Source organism: Cervus elaphus, chromosome 1 (genome assembly GCF_910594005.1).
Source record: "Cervus elaphus chromosome 1, mCerEla1.1, whole genome shotgun sequence".
NCBI classification, from domain to species: domain Eukaryota; kingdom Metazoa; phylum Chordata; class Mammalia; order Artiodactyla; family Cervidae; genus Cervus; species Cervus elaphus.
Window position 1 is genome coordinate 29,665,382 of NC_057815.1, and position 26,070 is coordinate 29,691,451.

Sequence of the window (26,070 nt, forward strand, 5' to 3'; positions counted from 1 at the left end):
TGGCAGTAATGAGAAAAGTAAAAATAATAATAATAAGTGTTCATAATGATTCCTTCATACCTTGTCTTCATATGAAAGTTAATTGTAGCAATCTTTTTGCAACTGAAGCTGTTTCAGAAGGATACACAATTAGAAGGAAGAGAGGCAGAGTATATTGGAACATTCATTTCAATCAGTGCTTCCCAAAGTGTGGCTGTGGAACTCTGGCTAAATGTTCAGCACAAAACAAAGCAGTGGCTTTCTCCTGACACAGTCATCATTCTTTTCCTCTCTGCTCTGTATTCTCAGTAAAAAAAAAGTTGGTTTCACTGAAGAATATCCTTGATAAAACAGTAAAAATCAGGCATTTTATTAAATCTTGACCATGAAATGCTTAATCATTTTCAAAATGGGGAGTATACATAAAGCTCTTCTCCATGCCAAAGTATGGTGGTTGTCTTGAGAAAACGCAGCTGTGTGACTGAGTTGTGAGCCAAACTAGTCTCTTTTTATTGAACACTATTTTATATGAAAAAATGACTGACTGATAGTTACGGTTATCCAGACGGGTATTTGGCAGACATTTCTACAAAAATAAACAAAGTGAATCCATCACTTCCAGGAAAACAACCAATAGGATTTACTGCCAAAATAAAATTTGGACTTTGAGGAGAAAACAATTTTGGAAAACTGGTATCCTCTGCCACGACAAATCCTCTGTCCATTTCTCAAAGCTTAAAGATTTTTCTGATATGAACAGTGGTGACATTAACATATTTTATTTTAAATAAGATATTCAATGTATGAACATTTGGAAAGCCTGCCAAACTCAGTGATCCAATATTCTCTTTTTTTTAATATAAATTTATTTATTTTAATTGGAGGCTAATTACTTTAATATTGTAGTGGTTTTGCCATACATTGACATGAATCCACCACAGTTGTACATGTGCTCCCCATCCTGAACACCCCTCCCACATCCCTGATCCAGTATTTTCTAAATGACTAATAGTTAATAATACAAAATCACACATGAGTAATTGATCTCTTCAAAGTATAAGATAAACCAATGGATTTTAATGTAACAAAGTAAGGCGATTATTGATGTGGTTTCAGATTCCACATTCCACCAAACTTAAAAGCTACTATTTGTCAAGTCTTAATGTAGCATCATGGCTTCCCTGATGCTCAGAGGTTAAAGCGTCTGCCTGCAACGCAGGAGACCTGGGTTCGATCCCTGAGTCGGGAAGATCCCCTGAAGAAGGAAATGGCAACCCACTCCAATATTCTTGCCTAAAGAATCCCATGGAGGGAGGAGCCTGGTAGGCTACAGTCCATGGGGTTGCAAAGAGTCGGACACGACTGAGCGACTTCACTCACTCACTCACTCAGTGTAGTATCATAGAATATTCAAAATTATCTTAAAAGGTTATTAAAATACTTCTGTGAGGCTGTCTTCTTCATGTTATAAAACATTTAGAAACAGATTGAATGCAGAATTAGATGTAAGAATCCAGTTGTCTTTAATTAAGCCAGATATTTGCACAACTGTTTAATTATGTTACTCTTCTCAGTAAAATTTTTGTTTTGATTTGGAAATTACAGTTTCAAAAAATTCATTTCTGTTAATATGTAATGGGTTTATTCTATTTTTATTTTTAAATGAATTATTTACACTTTTCTTTGATTTAATTTATAATAATTATTGACAGATATCACTCACATTGGGCTTGCCTGGTGGCTCAGTGGTAAAGACTATACCTGCCAATGCAGGAAACACAGGTTCGATCCCTGGGTCAGGAAGATCCCCTGGAGAAAGAAGTGGAAACCCACCTCCAGTATTCTTGCCTGAGAAATCCCATGGACAGAGGAGCCTGGCAGGCTACAGTCAATGGGGTTGCAAAAAAAGTCAGACACAACTTAGCAACTAAAACAAAACAAACAAACCAAAAAAAATCACATTAATAAAAGCTTTGGGGATCAATAATTTTTAGGAATATAAAGAGTTTCTAATATCAAGAGAACCATCTACTTACATGAGCATAATAAGTCATGTTTTAATTTTGATTACAATGGGTTTTGAGTTTACCTGTATACATTAAAACACAGGTTTAATGTTTTTTCACAGTTTCTCTAAGCTGAGCAGGTGACCTTTATTTTGTTAATCATTGTGTTTTGAAAAAGCTGGAAACTGTCATGTCATTCTGTTTCATTACAATAGCTTAGAAGACCTTTTGATTTTGTTACAACCTGGGTAGTGGATGCTAAGTACAGAGGTTTGACTTAAAGCCCTACTTTTCTTTCATACCCCAGGTAGCTACATTCACAGCATATTTTTTTTTTTATTTCTCTAAAAGACTATCAGCCATATACCGAGTAATATTAGAATGTTCTGTAACTGTTCAGTCATATCTAACTCTTTCTGCAGCCCCAGGGACTGCAGCACACCAGGCTTCCCTGTCCTTCACCATCTCCTGGAGTTTGCTCAAATTCATGTCCATTGAGTCAGTGATGCCATCCAACCATCTCATTCTCTGTTGCCCCCTTCTCCTCTTGCCCTCAATCTTTCCCAGCATCAAGGTCTTTTCCAATGAGTTGACTCTTTGCATTAGGTGGTCAAAGTATTGGAGCTTCAGCGTCAGTACTTCCAATGAATATTCAGGGTTGATTTCCTTTAGGATGGACTGGTTTGATCTCTTTGCTGTCCACAGGCCTGTGTAACTGTAATTGTTTCTAATAGGAGTCTTAATTTCAAAAGCTCCCATTTTTTAATTTCTTTTAATCTAATTGGGACATAATTTTAATAGGTAAAACTTTCTAAAATTAAAGCCAAGTTTTTACTACTACACAGTAGACAACATTAAAAATTGTATAAAAGTAAAGCAGTTCTTAATACTTCATGAGGAGCTGGGGAGCAATTTTATAATTAGTGGTAGGAAAGTATATTTTCTATATGTTATTAGGGAAGCATTTAGTTAAGTAGTTATTATGGACTTTGTCTCAGGTGCAGAGTTTTCTGTACCTGAGAGAAATCTCATTTTCGGGGGACTTAGCCCAACATTTTAATATATTCAACAAGTATATTTTGTCATTCTGCATCTCTAAAGAAAGTGTTTAACACTTAAAAGTTTGTATAGGAGCCTTTGTTGCTTAAGATCAGTGTCAAGGCATGAAGTATCATTACTGATTTTTAAGAAGGAAGCATAAACTACAGGAAATTGCATGTACTGCTTGTTGTAATAACACTAGAAAATAAACAAATAGAGAAAAGGGAATATTTGTCACATAGGGAACCCAGATGATACAAGGAAGGTAGTAGATTGATGTCTAGGACTGTGGTTATTAATTTAATTTATTGGTATGTCTCAATAAGAGTACAGAGAACTGCCTCAAGTCCACAGGATACTCTTCCCCATTGAAGGAAGGAAAAGGGATGGAAGAGCCTGTACCAGACTTCTGTCTCCTCAGTTCAACTCATCATATGCATGGGGTCTACTATTTTCATGTTGCTGTGCTATAAAGGTACAGATACTGTGTTAGAAATTGATCCTGCTGTTTAAGGTATTTATGGTCTGAAGAAAGCGGTAAGATAATGATATACTTTAATAGCTCTAAGAGAGAAGAACTAAATATAATTGTGAACCTTAAGAAGAATCTTTTTTTTTTTTCATTTATTTTTATTAGTTGGAGGCTAATTACTTTACAGTATTGTAGTGGTTTTTGTCATACATTGACATGAATCAGCCATGGATTTACATGTATTCCCCATCCCGACCCCCCCTCCCACCTCCCTCTCTACCCAATCCTTCTGGGTCTTCCCAATGCACCAGGCCCGAGCACTTGTCTCAAGCATCCAACCTGGGCTGGTGATCTGTTTCACTATAGATAATATACATGTTTTGATGCTGTTCTCTTGAAACATCCCACCCTCGCCTTCTCCCAGGAATCATTTTAATTTCCTAGAAGAACTTGGGAGTTGGTGTGAGTGGAGGAAGACCAAAGGAGTTGGTGTTTGAACTGGGTCTTAAAGGAAGAATAGGTAGTATTTCAATAGACCTCAAAAAGGGAGGATAGCGCCTCAGGAAATACTGGTTCAAATGTCTAAATTCTGCACAACACAGAAAAGATCTGCCACGTTAGAATTCCCAAGTTTTTGTTTACGAGCGAATCTAACTTGATCTATGCTACTCTGTGGTGTATTACATGAAAAGTGGGAAATTAGGTGTGCTCTTTGCTGCTTACTTCTGGATGGCACTGGACTTGAACTTGATTTTAGAATTACTGTTTAAATGAGTAGCTAATGTGGCCTTATGTAAATCTTTAAAAAATGAAACTGAAGTTTACCTGACACGATCTCCACACTAAAGTTGATGTACTCCAAAATGAACAAGGTACTGTCCCAGTCCACTACACCTGACAGTTTACTAGGGGGAGAAGGAGGTAGAGAAGCTGACAAATACACTCCTTATAGTGGAAATGTTTTGAGATTGGAAGTTAAAAATCTTAAGCGGTATGTGTTGTTGAAGAAAGCTGAAATTCATGCTCTTAGTTACAAGATCTTTTTTGCAGTGTTCCTCAAATGATCATACTCAGTGGTAGAGCTCTTGCAGAAAGGGCTTGGTTGCCTTGGTTTTAAGAGCTCAGTTAGAAAGGGGAACCGAAGTCTCAGACCTTTAGAAGGCAACTGGATTCCCCACTTATGAAGGGGAATTTCCAGTGCTCTTTGGATCCTCAGTGAATATTTGCCACACCCTCTGTCCCGGCCTGGGCTCCTGAGGCTCCTGGGGTCCCTATACCACTCAGGCTCCAAGGACTAGAGGAAATGATGTGTAATTTGCAAGAATCTTGCCTCAGATGGTATTACAACTTTCTGCTTCCCAATCTTTTCTCACTAAATGACCTTAGATCTCAGTTACTTATTACAATACATATTTTTATTGTATGGATGGTCAATACATATTTTAATCTAGAGTAGGAGAAGTAATAATTTTATAATCTTTTAGGCCATTTTGGAATAGTGGGAAATTATGTATATTCAGGTAATGGCAGACATTTAAATATAAGTTTACTATAAAGTTACACATCTATGACAATCTAATTTAAAACCCATTCTTTTCTCATTTAGGGATAGAGAGTTTTTAGAACATCTCTGTGTTCCTTTCCATTTGTCCGTTTCTTCTGAAATATGTAATGGCATCAATTTCTATAAACCCAGTCTTTATTTCTGCAATTGTCTGCCAGGAAATAAGATGACATCAGTATTATTTCAAAGCATTGAGCCACCTGCCCATCTCTGTCCTTTTTGCAGTGGCTTCTGGCAAAACGGAACATCTAAAAAGGAGAGGAGAGTCAGCATCTGTAATTTACTGTTTGTATTGATAACTGCAGTTACTTTTCTTACAGTCACATTTAAAATTTTTGTTTGAGCATGTTTTTTATACCTAAGATATTTTGTCACTGCAGTGCGTTAAATTTTTTTTTGAAGTTATTAAACTATCTTCTAAGGATACCTTTATATGTTCAGTGGAATCAAAAATTTCTGCTTTGACAGAATTTTTTATATGTTAAACATATTTTTTAACCTCTTAAAGTGTTTGTATGTACAGTTATTTACACACATTACTTTCAGTATTATTCTCTCCTATAGATATAAATTCATAAGGAACTTTTACATTTTAATGGATAGAATTTGTATGTTTTTCTTTTACATTTTAATGGATAGAATTTGTACTTTTTTTGCTTTTCAATATTTTAATGAAATAAACTCGAGAAATGTAAAAATTAAATTCAATAATTTATTTTAAAGATATTTAGTAGCTTAAAATGCAGCAATTAGTTCTCTTTAACAGCCTGTTAGGGGCAAGTAATTTACTAATTACCTCTAAAGACTGATAATTTTAAGAATTCATAACTTTCACATATCTTAATTTTCTAGTGGGATTAATTTATCTAAAGTGATCTAGTAAATTACCTAACAGAGAAGTGTCAGATTAAGCAATTTTTTAAAATATAATTCATCTTTATGCCTTTAGTGTTTTGTTTTCCAGTAGATAATTACTTAATAGGCATAATTTCAGCTGATGAATTTCAAGCATAACTTCTTTCAGCTATAATAACATATCTGAAAAAAGATATGTTTTTGTAGCACTCTTGAGATCATAACCTTTTGTGGCAGTCGAGATCATAACCTTTGTAAAATAATCTCTTAGGACAAATGACACTGATATATAAAAAATATGAGTCCTTATTTTATAACTAGTTTTTCTCTCGATTGAAATTGTTGGATTTTATGGGAAAATTTTTAAGCAAATTCTGTGAATGTCGTCTTAAGGTATTTGAAGGAAAATCAATTAAATTTACTACTGTCTCAAGTTTCTTACATATTTTATATCTCCTTTTATTTTTAATGAGTCAACATATTGGAGAATTTCCTTTCTTCTTTTTAAGTTAGTGATTTGAAAATTGTCATCAAATTGAGACTCTAAAGAATGGTATCTGCAAACTTTTCTGCCACTGTGATTAATTTGTTGAATTTTCATTTTCCAGTCTTATTATCCAAGTAAAATTTTTATTTCTACGAAGTTACCTTAATACCTGTTTATTCTGCTTATGTTCATTCCTGAATTTTTAACCATTTTGTATCTTTGCATTATCCAAATAGCTGAAACCAAGACTAATCAATGCTATGGAGCCATGCTGTGCCATGGAACCTTTGGCAATGATAGAAGAATCCAGCTTGGTACCCACATGTGGCTGTTACATACTTGACATGCGGCTAGTGCAGTCAAGACACTTAGTTTTTATCTCCTATTTAATGTTAATCAACTTAAATTTAGGTTTCTCTGGTGGCTCAGATGGTAAAGAATCTGCCTGCAATGCAGGAGACCAGAGTTCAATCCATGGGTTGGGAAGATCTCCTGGAGAAGAGAATGGCAACCTACTCCAGTGTTCTTGCCTGGAGAACTCCATGGACAGAAGAGCCTGGTGGGCTACAGTCCATGGGGTCACATAGAGTAGGATGCAACTGAGCAACTAACACAACAACAAACTTAAATAGCCACATCTGGCTAAGGGATACTATAATGGACAGTACAGTTAAAAAAACAAACCAGGACTTGATTTTTTGTTTCATTCTTACAGTTGTGAAACAAGATTTATGACTTAGAGGTCATTGTGTAAGATTCACTACTATGATCAAAATCATTTATTACCTAGGGTAGTATATTAGCTTTATATTTAAGAGAGGAAAACTTAGCAAATATTCCTCAAAATCAGTGCAACTGCAAGTTATTTTCACTTCTAATATAGACCAACCCTGGAATACTTCTATTAGAGTAGCATATGTTGAGGAAGTATATCACAGCTGTTCTAGTTTGGGGTGTTTTATTTTGTTTTAGGGGAAATTGACAGAATGATAAAAATGAGATCTTTTGTATTGCACTTTTGTGTTTTTGTCTTTTTTTTTTTTTTTTAAGTGTTATCTCCTCAAAAGCTAGGGCCTAGAATTGACATGACTCTCAGTTGTGAGGGGAAAATATTTCTTAGCATGAGAGACACTCTTACAGTTGAGACCTAGCTGGGGAAAGGAGAGCTGAAAGATATTGTTGGGAAAAGACAATGATCAGATTTAGCAACTGACTAAGTGCAGATTCCTAAGATAAAGAGTCTCAGATAACTCTGTAATCAGAGCGAGGGTTATTATGTGGTGATTTTATAACTTAAAGAGGAAAGTAAGGGCCAGCTGGTTTAGGGTAGGAGATTGGTTTTAAACATGTTAATTTTAAGGTTCCAGCATGTCACAGGCAGTTCAAAATGGCCCAGGTCCAATGGAAGGGCCAAGCAGTGCTAACTCGAGCTCTTCAGCAAAGGTGCAGGAGTCTGTTACAGGGCCTGCTTGCTTTTCATATCACACAACCTTCTCTCTCCTTTACCCACTCCACCCTCCTCCCGCCAGTATGGTGAGGCTCACACAATCCAGCAGAGTTTTGTTTATATCGGGAAGATGGAAGCCGTGGGTCAGAACACTCACTTGAGAGAATAAGTGTCGATGAAGGAGATGCAGGGAATGTCTAGGAAGAGAGTACAAGTGGTGAAAGAAGTCAGAGGGTTGGGTGCTTCAGAGCCAAGAAAGCCAAACTAGGGGAGACTTGCCTAGCAAAAGGCAGATCTTCTGAGTTTTGCACGGAGGCAAGAAGGCTAGAGATCACAGAGGTAGCCTCTCAGCTGGGATCTGAAGAATGTGAAGAGATGCCCTTCAGTGGGTGTGAAGTTTCAGTTATGCTAAATGACAAAGTCCTAGACATCTGTTACACAACGTTGTGCTTATAGTTAACAGTAATGTACTGTACAGTAATTACTGTAATTTGTTAGGAGGGTAGAGCTCATGTTATATATTTTTTACTGTAAGTTTTAAAAGGGGAAAAGACAAAGTCCTTGATACTTTTTTGCAGCCTGTACTATGTGCAGACATTGAGACAAAAGATTCTTAGAACTGGCTGATTTGGTTTTTTTTTCTTTTCCCAAATTGCTTCTGTCTGAATTCACTCTCAATATGGTTGACAGCATTTCTGCAATTAGATTAAAATGCTTGGTTATGGGATTGAGTAGGTGTGACCATCAAAGCAATAACTCTGCAGAGGAGTCACTTAACATTTCAAAAGGCATTAAGATGCCTGAAGATGTGATTTCACAAAAATCACATTTAGTCTTGAGCAGCATGTCTGTGATGGTGGAGCCTTGTCCAGTGGCGATATCTCCACAGGCTGTGCAGTCAGTCAGAGCCACAGGTGGTTGTTGGGCACTTGAAATGTGACCAGTGTGATTGAGCAACTGGACTTTGAATTATATTTAATTTTAATGAATTTAAATGTAGTCACATGTGGCTGATGGCTACACCCCAGGTCTAGAGACTTTAGGAAAGTTAATCAGAGCACGAGTAAAGTAGGAACCCAGTTCTTGGGCATTTTGCATTTGAAATGAAAGATGAGGAAAGGTTTTACAAAGTATTGTAGGAGACTGGAATTCCAGCTTATGGTTGTAAATGGAATCTTTTGGATATGGTATTGAGAAAATGGAGTATTTCCTACCATATAAGTAAACAAGGATGTCAGGGTCATCAGTGATTTCAGCTCTCCAAATGTGAATTTCTGAGCCCTGAGGGCACTCAGGAAGCTGAATTGATCTGGTAGCCATGGCTGCAGCCACTCCCTGTGGTGAGCACAGAAGCTCAGGATGTAAAAATATGCAGGATACTGGCCCAGAGAGCTGAGATGCATATGAAAGGAATGATGTCAGTGAGCCTAGGCTCTTGCATCTTCCCATATATAGAAAAATGCTAAATTCCTTGACTTGAGGTATCTGGTTTTCTTTAATTCACAAAAATACTTTTGATGTTCAGACCTGCTCTTTGTTGCACATTTCTATTTAACCTGACTCCTCCCCCTGCCTCCTTAGAGCAATTCTCTCAGGGTTACTTGAAATGCTGCCTCCTGGGCTTAAGTCCTCAAAATTTCCATCAAATAAAACATAACTCTCAACTTTTTACCAACTGAGCTACAAAGTGAAGTCACTCAGTCATGTCCGACTCTTTGGACCCCATGGACTATAGCCTGCCAGGCTCCTCCATCCATGGGATTTTCCAGGCAACAATAGTGGAGTGGGCTGCCATACCCTCCTCCAAGGAGGCACTCCAGTACTCTTGCCTGGAAAATCCCATGGACAAAGGAGTATGATAGGCTCCTGCAGTCCATGGGGTCACAGAGAGTCAGACATGACTGAGAGACTTCACTCACTCACTCAACTTTTAGGTTATGACTGTTTTTTAAGTCAACAGTACTATCCTACTTCTTTTGTGTTTTATTTTATTGACTTTAAAAACATATAGAGATAGAAAGTAGGTGGGGAATAAATGTTCAGTAAAATGAATTTTAAGGAGAATTTATAAACTGCCTTGATCATTGAAAGAACTTTTTTACCTTCATATAAATATACAAAGCAGTTGTATATAGTAGTATCCTCACCAGAAAAGATGCTTCTTTTACAGAAGCAGGAAGTAGGCTGCTTCTTTCAATAGTGACACCATTTTAAAAATATAACTGAAGAAGGCTACATGTTGGTATAATTTTAAAATGTTAGTTTTTGCCTTCTCTTCCATGGGCTTCCCTGGTGACTCATACAGTCAAGGATCTGCCTGCAATGTGGGAGACCTGGGTTCGATCCCTGAGTTGGGAAGATCCCCTGGAGAAGGGAACAGCTACCCACTCCAGTATTCTGGCCTCGAGAGTTCCATGGACCATAGTCCGTGGGGTCGCAAAGAGTCGGACATGACAGAGCGACTCTCACTTTCACTTCTCAGTGTATAAATAGCTCTCTTAGGTGAGGCCACATCATTTCTGCCCTCCTCGGCTATTGCAATAGCTTCCTAGCTGGGGGTTTGTTTGTTTCTCTTTTGGGGTATTTTTGTTTGTTTGGGGTTTGTTTTTTTTTCCCCCTCTGGAGTGACTGTATCACACCAAGAATTGTATTATTAAAAACACAGATCTGACCCACAACTCTGCCTAGGGAATTTTTATCTGAACTATGTATGCAATTGCTTCCCTGGTGGCTCAGTGGTAAAGAATCCACCTGCCAATGCAGGAGATGAGGGTTCATCCCTTGGTTGGGAAGATCCCCTAGAGGAGGGCATGGCAACTCACGCCAGCATTCTTGCCTGGGAAACCCCATAGGCAGAGGGCAGGCCACAGGCCATGGGTCGCAAGAGTCAGACATAACTTAGTGACCTAGTCACCACCACCAACACCACCACCGTGTGTCCAATTAAAAGTTTCAGAAACATTTTTTGAAGGCTGTCTTTCACTTTTGAGGTTAGTGAGTTAAGTGAACATTTTCTCAACTGATGAAAATAAAATTGGTAAAGCATTTTTTCATTAGCATATTGGTAGTATGCAACAAGAACTTTATAAAGATTTATAACCTAAACCCCAGTAAATCCACATCTGGGAATCTTTCTAAAGAAACCACCTTAAATACTGCAAAATATGCCCCCAAGTCTCTTTATGCAAAGATATTCATCATATCTATTCACTATTTACAATAATGAAACCGTACATACACCACCGTAAACTATACACCAACATAAACCGTGGTGGTTTAGTGGCTAAGTCATTTCTAACTCTTGTGACCCCGTGGACTAGAACCCACCAGGTTCCTCTGTTCATGGGATTTTCCAGGCAAGAATATTGGAGTGGGTTGCCATTCCCTTCTCCAGGGGATCTTCCTGACCCAGGTATTGAGCCTACATTTCTTGTGTCTCCAGCATCACAGGCGGCTTCCTTATTCGCTGAGCCATTGGGGAAGCAACTGACTAAGTAAATGATGATTCATAAAATGATGTACTTCCATACTGCTTTGTATATGCATATACAAACTATGATATAGTTAATGCATTTCTGCCAGTCTATTACTTTTTCGTACTTCAGTTTCATACTATTACAGTTTCATACTTTTACTGTACTTCAGTTCAGTCACTCAGTTGTGTCCAACTCTTTGTGACCCCATGGACTGCAGCACGCCAGGTTTCCCTGTCCATCGCCAACTCCCAGAGCTTACTCAAACTCTGGTCCATCAAGTCAGTGATGCCATCCAACCATCTCATCCTCTCTTGTCCCCTTCTCCTCCCACCTTCAATCTTTCCCAGCATCAGGATCTTTTCCAATGAGTCAGTTCTTTGCATCAGGTGGCCAAAGTATTGGGAGTTTCAGCTTCAGCATCAGTCCTTCCAATGAATATTCAGGGTTGATTTCCTTTAGGATTGACTGGTTGGATCTCCTTGCAGTCCAAGGGAATCTCAAGAGTTTTCTCCAACACCACAGTTCAAAAGCATCAGTTCTTTGGCTGTACTTAGCACATAGTGATGGAGAAGGCAATGGCACCCCAGTCCAGTACTCTTGCCTGGAAAATCCCATGGACGGAGGAGCCTGGTGGGCTGCAGTCCATGGGGTCGCAGAGTCAGACATGACTGAGCAACTTCACTTTCACTTTTCACTTTCCTGCATTGGAGAAGGAAATGGCAACCCACTCCAGTGTTCTTGCCTGGAGAATCCCAGGAATGGGGGAGCCTGCTGGGCTGGCGTCTGTGAGGTCGCACAGAGTCGGACACGACTGAAGCGACTTAGCAGCAGCAGCACATTGTGAATGCTCAGTGAATATCTGCTGAATAAATGAACAAATGAGTGTTGACACAAATGAAATCGTATCAGTTGCTTCTTACCAACTGGTTAAAATTAACAGATGTTATATTCTTTTTAAGTATAGTGGTATGCAGTTCCACTTGTGGTGAAAATGTATTTCAGATTTAAACCTTGGCCAATCCAGAAAATATTTTTGTAGGCAAAATAACTATTTCAGACCTTTAAAGGTAAATCAGTTGATAAATATATCAAGTAATGATTTTAAAAAATAAATCATATTAGTAATAAATCATTCTGTATCTCTAAAGTCCCTTTGTACACTTTTAGTTTATTTTTCTCTCCCTATATTTTCTCTGAATTTCATGTATTTTTAAAAATAAATATATATAAAAGACTCCACTTATCTCCCTATTGACATTTTCCCCCTCAAACCTGTGATCTGTCCTCACAATCAGTTCATCTGGCTGCTTTGTTTATTTGAAATGATCAGTTGTCAAGGAAATTGCCTTTCACATACTGGTGCATTAGGCTGTGTTATATAGAGAGTATTCAAATTTTTATTTCCTATAATTTACCAAGACTAGCAAGGGGAAGAAGTCTGTCATTTTCTTAATTATTTTTCTAGGTAAACCCAGATGATGGTTGATGCAGGCAAGAAATACCAATATTAGAAATTCTAAATTGTTTCTTTTGACATGGAATCTTCTAATGTACTTCACCAGCAGATTGAGATCTCTTTGTCACCCCTTGACAAATATAACCTAGATGATTAGTTCTTCCTAAAGCACTAGCAGTTTAAGATGATCATTATTTAATATATTTATCTCACTAGCACCCTGAAAATTGTTGGAGATTGTGTGCCAAACTTCTGAGGGCAGGGCCCATGTCTATCTTGCTTACCCTGTATCTTGAGGCTACCACAGTATCTGGTTCGGTTCTCAAAAGATTATTGAACACTTGACTGCTTCCTAATGAAGTCAGGGATTCAAATACTTTTTTTGTGTTTGGTAGACTCTTGGACTGTAAGGAACAAAAAAGATTCAGGCTACCTTGCGGAGAAAGAGATAGGGAAGGAGGGAGCGGGGATAAGGGCAAGCTTAATGTTAACATTCCTTCCCCTGTTCTTCAGTCTCTCACTCGGTCGTTATAATATTCACAAACTGCAGCATAGTCCCTGTTTTTACGGCACGACTTTGGAGGGCTTCTATTTCACAAACTTATTACTTTTATTATAGAAAATCAAGTGGCCATTCCTCCCATCTCTTCTCCTGGTAAGAAGGGTCTCAAAACCTGAGAGCCTGCCTCTGACCCTGCCTGCTCTTCCTTATGCCTGCAGAGGAGGAAGTTCGTTCCTGATGGGAGTTTTTCTGACTTATAGATGAATGTACTTAAATGGGGCCACAAAAACAATATTTTAAAAAAAGTTAAAATGAACACAGACATACCATTGGTAATCTGGCAGTTATTAATACTAAGTAGAATAGCGATAGAACAATAAACATTGTTATAGTCTCCATTTCTCAGGTTAAATTAACCTCTACTTCTCCATGTTTTACATTTTTCTTACCTAAAGCTTCAGAAGTTTATATTAGATATGCTTATTCCTATTTTATTCAGAAAGAAAAACAGAAATAAGACCATTGCTTTAGGAGGTTATATGTAATACTCTTAGAATCTAACTTTTACTTTAGCTTTCAAATTGAGGTTTAACAGTGTCCTAATATACTATTAGATATGATTTTATTATGGAGGCTGATGGTTTCCAGTCATGTGAAATATGGGCTAAAAAATCTCTGGTGCTATAGAATATGACTGAGGGAAATAATATTTGAGGAGCCCGCCTGTATACCCAGCGCTGTGGTAGGAGCTTTTCTGTCTCATTATCTTGTTCATACAATGACCCCGTAGGTTGTTTGCTGTTGTTGTTTGTTATGCGGCTGGAAGGGGCGGAATCCAAGACTAACACTCTGATTTTACATAATTCTATTTACTTATTCCATTTATTTTATACTTTAGCAATTTATACCAATTTAACTTTTCATAGAAAGTCATCATTAATACATAAAACTTTTCTTTTAAAAACAGGATAAAAGAATCAGAGTATCTCAACCCTTGACAAGAGGACCAAGTGCCTTTATTCCAGAGAAGGAAGTAAGTCAATCTGTCTTAATATATATAAAGTGATTTTAAAAATAACTCAATTGTGTCAAAGAATATCTGCATTTTTTTAATATGGAAGTAAACATGTGTTTTGCTCTTATTTGTCAGAAAACCACAGAAGTATTTTCAACTTCACTTGAAAGATTGTATGTGTAATAATTGTCTTATTTGGAGTTAGTACTGCAAGTTTAGAAAAATATAAATTTTACCATATTTGATTTCAAATACATTTCTGAATAAAGCTGCTAGCAGTAATAAAACTTAATATTATCATGTAGGTTTAAGGTATTAAAATGGCCAGTGTTTCACAGTGATTATAGGTTACATAAATGTTAAGAAAAGACATTTTAAAATGAAAAAGTAAGTTTCCCAAATCTATTGAAGAAAACATGATATTATATCACTAGTAATTAATCTTTTCATTTGGTTCTAAGTCTCTCATGAGACAGAATGTCAGAGAATCTCCACTACAAGCTGCACTTTTGATGAAGCTAGAGGAGTCAAGATGGTAAATGCAGAAAGAAAGTTTGGGAAATGACACAAAAGATATTATAAGAAAATTTTCATGCCTGTTTAGTGGGTATACATCTCTATGAAAGATCACAGCAATATTTAGGACCTGGAGATTGCTAGCTGCCTTTAACTTATACTTGGGCTAAGAAAAATTTAAGGCCCATTAATTGAGTTTTTCTCAGCTTCAAGGAGTTATTAACTCATATTAACCATGGTTATATATACTGATTTACTATTGGTTATATATACTGATTTACTATTTATTAATTATAAAAGATATCATTTATCTTAGAGCACTAGCATTACTCCTATATTGTTCAGAAATTAGTCAACAGATATTTAGAGTACATATGATGTTTCAGGTATCCCTTAAAGAATGAGTAGAATTTGAATAATAATACATGTCAGGTCGTCACTAGAGTCAGCAGTTCCATCATGTTCATTTTGCCTTTTTAGTGACCTTGCCATTTACATGAAACTCGAAAGTTACCTGTAATGTTTCAGGAGCTCAGGGACTGTAGCTGATCTAGGTGGTGACCACGCATTAGAGAAACTGTTGGGCTTGTCCTGTTTCCCTCATAGAGCACACGGCTGCTCTTAGCAGAGTGATTGCCTAATACATATATAAAGACTTCCTGAAATACTGCCATTTACACAGAATGTATTTGGAGACAATCTGGTTTGCCGCAGCAACGGCTGTTTTCAGGCTCTGTTGCATCATATGAATCTATTAATGTCTTTTAGGCATCAGTTAAGCAGAAGAATCTTCTGCTGGAAAACAAAAACAACAAATATCCTGTCCCTAATTATATAGAGTTTATCATGATCCTATTCCATTTTTAACTGTCGTCTTGGTTCCCTGTAGTTGACAAAATGGGAGGACATGAACAAATGGAAATACATTTGGTTTTATAGTGAGCCAAAGTGGAATTGCCTTTTTTTTACACCGTTGTAATTAACATTTCCTCACAATTAACACTTTTCAAACATTACATTTCCTTTGGGATTAAATTTTCCTCAATCAATAGTGCCTTTGTATAATCTCTACTTATCTTCAGAAGAGATTGTGAAGCCAGCACCGAAAAGTAAACAGAGCTTCTTAAGAGCAGCGTGGCTCTTTAGAAAGACCACGAGTCTAGATTTGAGGAGATCTAGATTCTAGACTAGGCTCTGCTATTAAATAGCTATATGAACTGACATTTAATCTTGAGTCTGTTACCTTATCTAAAATAAGGGACAAATTCTTCTTAAGTCTAGAACTCTAATTCTAAAATGTCAATAAATAATGAACCAAGCCAAGAAATACACATCTGATGTCCACTGATTCCCACTGAAACAAGTCCTTCCACGGGGTGCTAATAAGCTCTTAACACCTTCAGAAGTCAATTGTTGGTATGACGCCTAAGCTGTCATTGTTTATAAATCTGTATGTAAATAATCTATTTTTGAGAAAGTCCTTTTGATTTTTTCAGATGCTGCACATCCATTTTAATAACTTACCTTGTTTCTAGTAATTAATATAATAGGCTTAAAATGGGAATCTAGTGTCCTCTTAATTTTTCAATTAACACTTTCCTACAAATTATCCTATTTTTCTTTGTCCCCAAAAAAGACTGCAGAAAGATTTTTTAATGTTGAATAACGAAAACAAGCAAGGGATCAGACTGAAAAATGTCTGTCCTAAGATATAGTCATTAAGTGTGTTCATAGGCTATTGAGAGAAAATTCTGAATGCTTTCCTTCCCCACGACTCAGTGTGACAATAGCCAGGCAAGCAGGCCCTGAAAATTTTTGCCTTATGTGCCTGGCAAAGCAGATGGAAGCTTCTTTTCTCCAATTTCATAGCTGTGTGTATAATGTTTGATAATTTGACATTTGTTGTTTAATAAATTGTGGTCCCAGAGCCAAAAATGAATGATGCTTTTGTTTTCATTTCTGTTTCTAGTATGAACAACTGCATTATTTCAGTGTCTGTTAATATCAAAAGGACCTTCATCGGCTTCAGTCGTGGAATAATGCATCTAAACCACTGGTGTGTTTACTTCTCAGTCGTGATTTTGTTTTGTGTTTCTTGGTTGAAAGGTTGTCCAGGCAAACACAGTGGATGAACGTACTAACTTTCTGGTGGAAGAGTACTCTACATCCGGTCGCTTGGACAACATCACCCAGGTCATGAGCCTGCACACGCAGTACCTGGAGTCCTTCCTGAGGAGCCAGTTCTACATGCTGCGCATGGACGGCCCCCTCCCTCTACCGCACCGGCACTACATCGCCATCATGGTGCGCTCACTTCCGGTTCCTGTGGTCGCGTGACTTCGTCCTCATTTAGTCCCTCCCCCTGCTGGTAGTACATGTGGTGCAGAGCTAAGTGTCATTTCACGGAAACAATAACTCAAGAAGCTTGTGACCTTTTGGATTCCAGATCCACTGGTTACATCTTGAATGTTGTAACCCACTTAATATACTGAATGTTTCTGATTTAATTATTAGTAAAGTCGTCTCCCATGTTTAATCTCATGATTCAAGATGTTTATAGGGTCGAAAGTAATGTTCCTAGTGTCCCTCAAATTTTCTTTTTACTCCTAATAGTTTTCTTTCAGTATAAAACAGGTTGGTTGTGACTTTTCATTTAGTCATTCTGTACATGAAGAATATCACTAATTTGGCTAAATAATAGCAAAGTATTAACACCAAAGGTAACTCTGTCAGAGAAGAATTCTTAAATAAGTTATACTACTTCGAAGTTTAGTACTTGGTACAAGCTAGTTAACTAGTTAATGTTTGAGAGGGAGAAAATGGTAAATTGGGATGATGGGCAGCAGGAATAAGAAGATAGAAACAGTGCTACAGTTGGACTATTGCTGGAGAAAAGAACAAGATGCAAGTGCAATATATTTGGAGACGTTAGGGGGACATCTGGGCTGGCAGAGCGATCAGAGCCAGCCAGGAGTTAGTTTTTATCAAGTTTAATTTGTTTATGCTCTCACTGAAGTTTTAAACAGCAAAAAAAGGGCTGCTTCCTGTGTTTTATTAAATGATGAACTTGACTAAGATTACTCAGCTTAAGGTTTTGACGACACTAAGGCTGAAAGCCAACTTAGAATGGTCACGGACAAACAGAAATAAGATGTGGAAAATAGAGTAAAACAGTACTATTTAATTGAGGAAACGAGCGGTGAAAAGTCTGTTTTGCATGGATTTACCAGTTTATCAAGGCTGATTCTGGTTTGCCTACGAAAGAAAGGGTCAGTGAGCTTCAGTTTCATCTCAATAGGAGGATGGGCACAGATAAGGCTGATTCACAGTTATTTCAAAGGGAATAAGAAAAATATTCAAACTAGTATATATTCTGAATTGGTACAAGTTAATGAGATTTCATTGTGTTTTAAATAGAATACAGTTGATATCACTTACCATAATGAAATGAACATATACTTCCTTCACATAAATAGAAAATAGGTTCTAGATTGACCCCTACCACTTATGGATGAGGAAGTAATTGGCTTCATGTGACGTTTACTTATATAAATTATCAGCTTTATGTATTAATTCAAGAATCTATGACAACATTTTGATGAAAGTTTTAGGAAGAGCATTCTCTAAGAAAAGAATTAGTAGCTATAAACATGAACTTTAAATGACTTGTCTTAGTAATTGTATAAGACGACGGTACCATGACTGTTTTATCCACCAACTCTTTTTTTGTGTGTTGTAGGCTGCAGCTAGACATCAGTGTTCTTACTTAATAAACATGCATGTGGATGAATTTTTAAAGACAGGAGGTATTGCTGAATGGTTGAATGGTTTGGAATATGTACCACAAAGACTGAAAAATCTTAATGAAATAAACAAGCTGTTAGCACACCGACCCTGGCTGATCACAAAAGAGCACATTCAGGTACTGAGTATTTCTTTAGGGGAGAAAGAAATTTTACTAATGATTCTTAGTAAGAGTTATTTTCAGTTAAGTATTTTGCTTAAGACTTAATTTGAAATACTTGCATGTTAGGAATTTGAAAAATAAATAAAATAGTGTATTAAAATGTATAGATAACAGAAGTCAATGGGTTTAAGTTAAATATTAACGAACACTTCTCTGTAAGTGAAAGTCTTTTCAGTCATGTCCGACTCTTTGTGACCCCATGGACTTATATAGTCCATGGGATTCTCCAGGCCAGAATACTGGAGTGGGTAGCATTTCCCTTCTCCAGTGGATCTTCCCCACCAGGAATTGAACAGGGATCTCCTGCATTGCAGGCAGATTCTTTACCAGCTGAGCTACCAGGGAAGCCCACTTCTCTTTAAGTAATCAGTAATTAGCAAATAGCTATAAGAAAAGTTGATTTCTATTTTCAAGCAGTAGGCAGAACAAAGAAAATGCTTTAGGAGGATAACATATGTAGGTTCTAGTCTTTAACTCTGTTAACTACAAAGTTTGTGACCTTTAGTAAGTTAACTTTTGTGGGCCTTGGTAGTTCACCCTTCTATAAATGAGATGCCTAGATGAAATGAGTTCTAAACTCTTTTGCAGTTCTAACATTTCATAATTTTAAGATTTTGAAAAAATTATTTTGCAAATAAAAGTGATTTGCCAACTGATGTATATATACTTACATGCCTCTAGAGACTAGAACTTAGGTAAGAAAGAGAACTGTGATTGACTGGAACACTTGCCCTTCAAAAGTAGCATCAGTAAAAAGCCTCCAGGATGAGGTTGTTGAATTCATGCTTAGCACCATGCTTGGCACTATTCAGTTAGTAGGAGTCATCAGCTAAATAATTATCAGTAGAAGCCTTAGGTACTTAAAATCCCTTCTTCTAATGCATTAGAAATTTCCTTGGTTTTGTTTTTTCCCTCGTTTTGTTAGTCATTTGCCCAGTTAAACCAAACTTAGCTTTTGTCAGTCTGTATACTGTCAGATTTGTATGATCTGTTAGGGCTTGTTTATAAAATATGAACAAAGCTATAGCATAAAGGTGTTATTTATAGTAGCAAATAAGAAATTTAGAAGCAATTTAAATGTGTAAGGAAATGGAACTGTAGTTCTGGGCTATAATATGCCCACGCTTAATGTAATTAATTGAAGACAGCGGAGTCTCATGAAAATCAAATTTTTCAAAAAGTTTGAAAAGCAGAGAAAAATGGATGTATACTCTGATTATTTAATTATACTTTTAAACGTAAAATAAGATATGTAAAAGTTACATTAAAGTGGTAGAATATGATTGATTTTTCCTTTTTTACCCCCTGAACTTTTGGTATTAAATTTGTATGTAGTTAAATAATGGAGAGTAAAGCAAAAGCAGTTTTTTGGTTTTAGTTTTTAGATGTGAAGTGAGCCAAGTGAAAGTTTTAGATTTGAGAACAGACCCCCATACACACACTGAGAGATAGATTAATAAATAAGGATTGATGAGGAAAACCTTGAATAGATTAATAGCTAGAATTGTAATGATTATTGTGTTTAATGGCTTCACTTATGATTCCAACATTCATCTGGAAAAAGTGAAAGTGGAAGTCTCTCAGTCATGTCCAACACTTTGCAACCCCATGGACTATACAGTCTGTGGAATTCTCCAGGCCAGAATACTGGAGTGGGTAGTCTTCCCCTTCTCCAGCGGATCTTCCCAACCCAAGAATCCAACTAGGGTCTCCTGCATTGCAGATGGATTCTTTCCCAACTGAGCTATCAGGGAAGCCCATTCATCTGGAAGATTCAGTAAAATAGCATGTAAAAAAAGTGCTCTGATATTTTTGTTTTGTTGGGTTATTTTTTTTTAACTTTTTATTTTGTATTGGATTATAGCCAGTTAACATTGCTGTGATAGTTTCAGGTGGATAACAAAGGGACTCAGCCATACATATACACATATGCATTCTCCTTTAAACTCCCCTCCCATCCAGGCTGCATAACATTGAGCAGAGTTACCTGTGCTATACAGGAGGACCTTGTTGGTTATCCATTTTAAATAGAGCAGATTTTTTTTTAATGTCCCTTCAAATGTGAGGTAGTTTTCTACAGTGTCTATCATCTGCTGTAGGTTCTTCCTCTGTCAGAGACGATATCTAAAAGACAATTAAATGTTGACCTACTGAATTAAATATTTATGTTATTTTTAAGGTAGTCTCTACCTTTAAAACCTTCAAATGAATGGTCTTGCTAGAGAAACTTTAATAAAGTTCCTTCTAGCGTCAATGTTCTTGGATTCTCTAAAATACCTTATTAAAATAGCATAATATAGAAAAGTGCTTTGGAAACAGAAACTCCATTATATGTGTAAGGAATTTCAGAGAAGCCACAATGTAATTCTGTTGTTAGTTTTGATAAGGTTAATGTAATATTGTTTGACCAAAGCTGTATCTTTATTATATGAAACAGTTTAAATGGAACTTTTAGTATTATTACTATAAATGGACATGTGAAATTTTATACATTTTTCCATACTTTCTAAAATTGCTTTGTAACATTCTGTGATTTTCACTTTTATTCTTCATTGGCTTTCTCATTTCAGAAACTTGTCAAAACTGGAGAAAATAATTGGTCTCTGCCTGAACTGGTACATGCTGTGGTCCTACTGGCTCATTATCATGCTTTGGCAAGCTTTGTGTTTGGTAGTGGCATCAATCCAGAAAGAGATCCAGAAATCTCCAATGGACTCAGGCTAATACCAGTCAACAATTTCTGTGTGTGTGATCTCGCTAATGACAACAACATAGAGAATGCATCCCTTACAGGCAGCAACTTCGGGGTTCGTTTTCTTAACTGTTTTTCTTTACTGCTTTGCCTTTAAACTTGCTACGTTAAAAACATCTAGAGAAATTATCTGATTAAACAGGATATTATAGGCTTGAAATATTTTGTATAATTTTTTTATTATCCTAAAAATTTAACCTGTTCCTGAAGTTCTGAATTGTCTTAAGGAGGCTTTTAAAGCAATTACAAATCGTAAGGCTTTGTAAGGCTGTCCCAGTTTTAGAAATAAGTGATAAAATAATCTAATATATATCAAATTCTGTTGTATTGGGTTGGCCAAAAAGTTTGTTTGCATTTTTCTGAAAGCTATTATGGGAAAACCTGAATGAACTTTTTGGCTAACCCAGTAGAATTCTAGATTAAATAAATCCATTCATATAAACTTTCTGTGTTTATGGCTGAAGCAGAAACACTATACCTCTGAAAATGTTGGTTTTGCCATATGATTTTCTTTGGAGTTACTGGAAAGCCCACTTAGGAAATTAATGACTGTGCTAGTGCCACTGTACATAAGGTGACATTGGGAGATGGAGACATTTACTAGAACAACTTTTAATATTAATAACACCCAATATTATATTCTCTGGCTCCAGATTGTCGATTCTCTAAGTGAGCTAGAGGCCTTAATGGAAAGAATGAAAAGGCTTCAAGAAGAAAGGGAAGATGAAGAGGCATCTCAGGAAGAAATGACCACTCGCTTTGAGAAGGAGAAGAAAGAAAGTCTTTTTGTGGTCTCTGGAGATACTTTTCATTCATTTCCTCATTCAGGTGCTTTTTCTATTTCACTGTTTTTGCCTTTTGTCTTTGCCTTTGACTTCCCTGGTAGCTCAGATAATAAAGAATCTGCCTGCAATGCAGAAAACCTGGGTTCCATCCCTGGGTCGGGAAGATCCCTGTTGTTCTTAGAACCCTGACTGACCACCTCAGACCACCTTCAATATTTTCCACATGGATAATGGAATGATTCCACTATCACGTTTCTTCTATTTAGTTCTCCTCTACCTGATGCTGATACTGTTGCTTCCCCTCTTGTGTTGCTGCATCTTTGAATATATTTCAGATCCAGCTGAGAGGTACTTCAGCTATGTATGCAGTTCATCCTCTTATCCTGGATAAAATGTTATTCAGAGCAGACCAGCTGCTTATGAAGTTAGATAAGAGTATTTAACCCATCATACTTGTGTGATTTTTTTAATGATAAGTAAAATCCTGTTTCAATAGATGTAATTTGTAAGAAATATCTCTTCCTTTTTTGTGGGTGTGGAGTGTGTGGGAGGATTGTTCTCACACTGCTGGTTTTTTCCAGATTATTTCTAAAGTTACATTGCACTTGCATTTGCATTTCTTTGGAGAAACCTTTGGAATTATATAAAAATGTATTATTCAGGTCATTTTCTTAGGTTGAATTTGGAGGAATTCATCCTGTATTAAAAGTTGGGCTTTTCTGTATCAAAAGACTTCTTTGCTTTAGTCTTTAAAATTCATTTCTTTTCCTAATACTCTGAGAGACTTTGAAATAGGAGGGAAACTTTTCAATTACAACTTAAAAAGATATTGAACACCACAGAGTACATGTTATTAAAATAGCATGGATTCAGTAGGCTTTGAAAGCTTAAACCCTTCCAAGTCATCAATCTACATAACATTTAAAGTAGAGCTCCATAGGTTTAAAAGAGGGCTTCAAAATGACTAGTCATTAGGTCAGTCAGGTTCATAAATCCTGAGGGTAATTGATTTGGCCATGACTGGTTTGTTAATATTAAATATGGCATTGACCAATAGCTCTCAGAAATTTTACCAGGAAGAACAAGATCCCTCTTTTATCATTTCCCCAGTGATTTCTTTTATGAAGGATTTTATTTACCAAATTGAGTATATTTATTAATAATTTCTCAGAACTTCTGACCAGCAGGAAATCCCAAACATAAAGAAGCGTTTCAGTTATTGGTTTGCTATTCATACTACAGACATTTATTGTACTCCACGTAGACTCAGCAGAGTGGTAGGCACTAGTGTTTTCAGGCTAAAGGAGACGTGATTGCTGCCCTCTGCAGGCTCTCATTGCTAGCAGGAGAGAGAGAAATAATTGCAATACAAAGCAGAAAGTGAGGAGTAAATGGAGCCAGTGATGGAGAGGGGGCAGTGTGAACAGAAGGGGTCCTAGGAAAAGACCTCCTCCAGCCGCTTGGGTGTAAGCTAAACCTTAGAGACTTGAGTGCAAGGGAGTCAGGCAGTGGCTCGGGGATGGGGAGTTGGTGGTAAACAGCACACCTGCCTGAGCCAACGCACAGTGGTGAGGAAACAGGATGGTGGGTGCAGGAGCAATTGATTCTGCGTTGTTAGGACGTGACACATGAGGTAGGTATTGTGAACAGGAAGCTGATTCGGTAGATAGAGGCCTTATCATGATGACCTTTCCAGCCTTAAAGATCACGTAACCAGCCATATTTGCGACATGTTGAGTTGTGATGCCTATAAAACCTCCAGTCTGGAAACATCTACTAGTGCCTCTCAGACTTTAATATGCAGGTGAATCACTGAGGAATCTTGTTGAAATGCAGATTTGTGTTCAATCTGTCTGCACCAGGACCTGAGAAGCTACGTTTCATTCATGGCTTCATGTAATGCCCACGCTGCTGGTCTGCACACCACACTTGGAGCAGCCAGGGTTGAATAGGAGAAGGTTTTAAGCCCAAAATAAAGTTTTGGAAGTTATCAGTATATATTTGGGAGTTAAAATCAAAAGAGCTGTTTATAAAAAATCATCCAGAGAAAACAAGTGGGACAAAGGAAAGTAATGAGCCTAGGATAAACCTTCCAGGGAAGCCAATATTTTAAAATGCAAACATTGTATTAAAGTTAGTAGTATGTATTTACTTTTAGACATTAATTTTTGTAAGTATGAAAAATTTGGGTTTGCCTGGTGGCTCAGTGGTAAAGAACCCACCCGCAGTGCAAGAGATGCAGGTTCTTTCCCTGGGTTAGGAAGATCCCCTGGAGAAGGAAATGGCAACTGACTCCAATATTCTTGCCTGGGAAATCCCATGGACAGAGGAGCCTGGCAGCTACAGTCCATGGGGTCACATGGGGTGAAAAATTCTAATATACATCTCTTTATAACTAAAAGTAAGGAGACACAAAATCCAGAAAAAGAGAATAAACTTATTTAGCATACTTTACCTGACATAAATAAAACACTGTATCCCAAACTGCAACCTATACCATTATTTTCAAGTGCACATAGAAAATTTACCAATATCAGCCATATACTGTTAATAAAGCAAGTATCAGCAAATTTTAAGAGGTTTAAACTTTACAGGGTATAACTTTTGACTGTAACAGAAGTAAGCTAGAAATCAGTAAGGAATAACTAGAAGTTTCTCAAATGTTTAGAAACGAAACAGTATACTTCTAAATAGTTCATAGGGAAATAAAAAGTTGCAGTGGAAATTTGAAAATATTTGGAGCTGAATGGCAGTGAAAGATGGCACAGACAGTATTTATTTATTTATTTGTCTCTTTTTGGCCATGCTGGGCAGCTTGCAAGATCTTAGTTCCCTAACCAGGGATTGAACTCAGGTGCCCTGCAGTGGAAGCTCAGAGTCCTAACCAATGGACCACCAGGAAATTCCCTAGACATTGATTTTTTAAAGCTTCTCTAAGACCACTAGAGCTTGAAGGACATAAACGTTTTATTTCTTTTAATTTTTTTGTTTAATTTATTTATTCTTGACTGTGCTGGGTCTTCATTGCTGCACAGGCCTTTTCTCTAGTTGTGGTGAGTGGGGGCTACTCTCTTTTTAAAATTTTCTAAAGATTCATCCATCTTACTACTACTGACTCAAATTCGTTCCTTTATGGCTGAGTAATAATCCATTGTATATGTGTACTACAACTTCTTTGTCTGTCGATCGACATCTAGATTGCTTCCATGTCCTGGCTATTTTAATAGTGCTACTCTCTAGTTGCAGTGCTCAGACTTTTCATTTCTGTGGCTTTTCTTGTTGTAGAACGTGGGCTCTAGGCACACAGGCTTTAGTAATTGCAGCATTCAGTCTTCAGAGCACAGGCTTTTGCTCTGTGTCGTGTGGGATCCTCTTAGACCAGGGATCGAACCTGTACCTCCTTCATTGGCAGGCAGATTCTTCACCACTGAGCTGCTGGGGAAGCCCTTTTCTTATTATTGAAAGTATATTTTATTTTATTTTTTATTTTTTTTCCCATTTATTTTTATTAGTTGGAGGCTAGTTACTTTACAATATTGAAGTGGGTTTTGTCATACATTGACATGAATCAGCCATGGATTTACATGTATTCCCAACCCCGATCCCCCCCTCCCACCTCCCTCTCCACCCGATTCCTCTGGGTCTTCCCAGTGCACCAGGCCCGAGCACTTGTCTCATGCATCCAGCCTGGACTGGTGATCTGTTTCACCATAGATAATATACATGTTTCGATGCTGTTCTGAAAGTATA

At 37.1% G+C, this 26,070-nt stretch overlaps 1 protein-coding gene across 1 annotated transcript in view; it reads left to right on the top strand.

Moving 5' to 3' along the window:
• The window catches only part of SESN3 (sestrin 3), a 77,759-nt gene that overhangs the window by 36,069 nt on the left and 15,620 nt on the right, over window positions 1-26,070 (top strand). Inside the window, exons 2-6 of the mRNA XM_043897993.1 lie at window positions 14,253-14,318; window positions 16,923-17,120; window positions 18,556-18,738; window positions 21,354-21,590; window positions 22,189-22,363. Coding sequence (XP_043753928.1) covers window positions 14,253-14,318; window positions 16,923-17,120; window positions 18,556-18,738; window positions 21,354-21,590; window positions 22,189-22,363 — 859 coding nt within the window. The remainder of the gene's footprint in view (window positions 1-14,252; window positions 14,319-16,922; window positions 17,121-18,555; window positions 18,739-21,353; window positions 21,591-22,188; window positions 22,364-26,070) is intronic.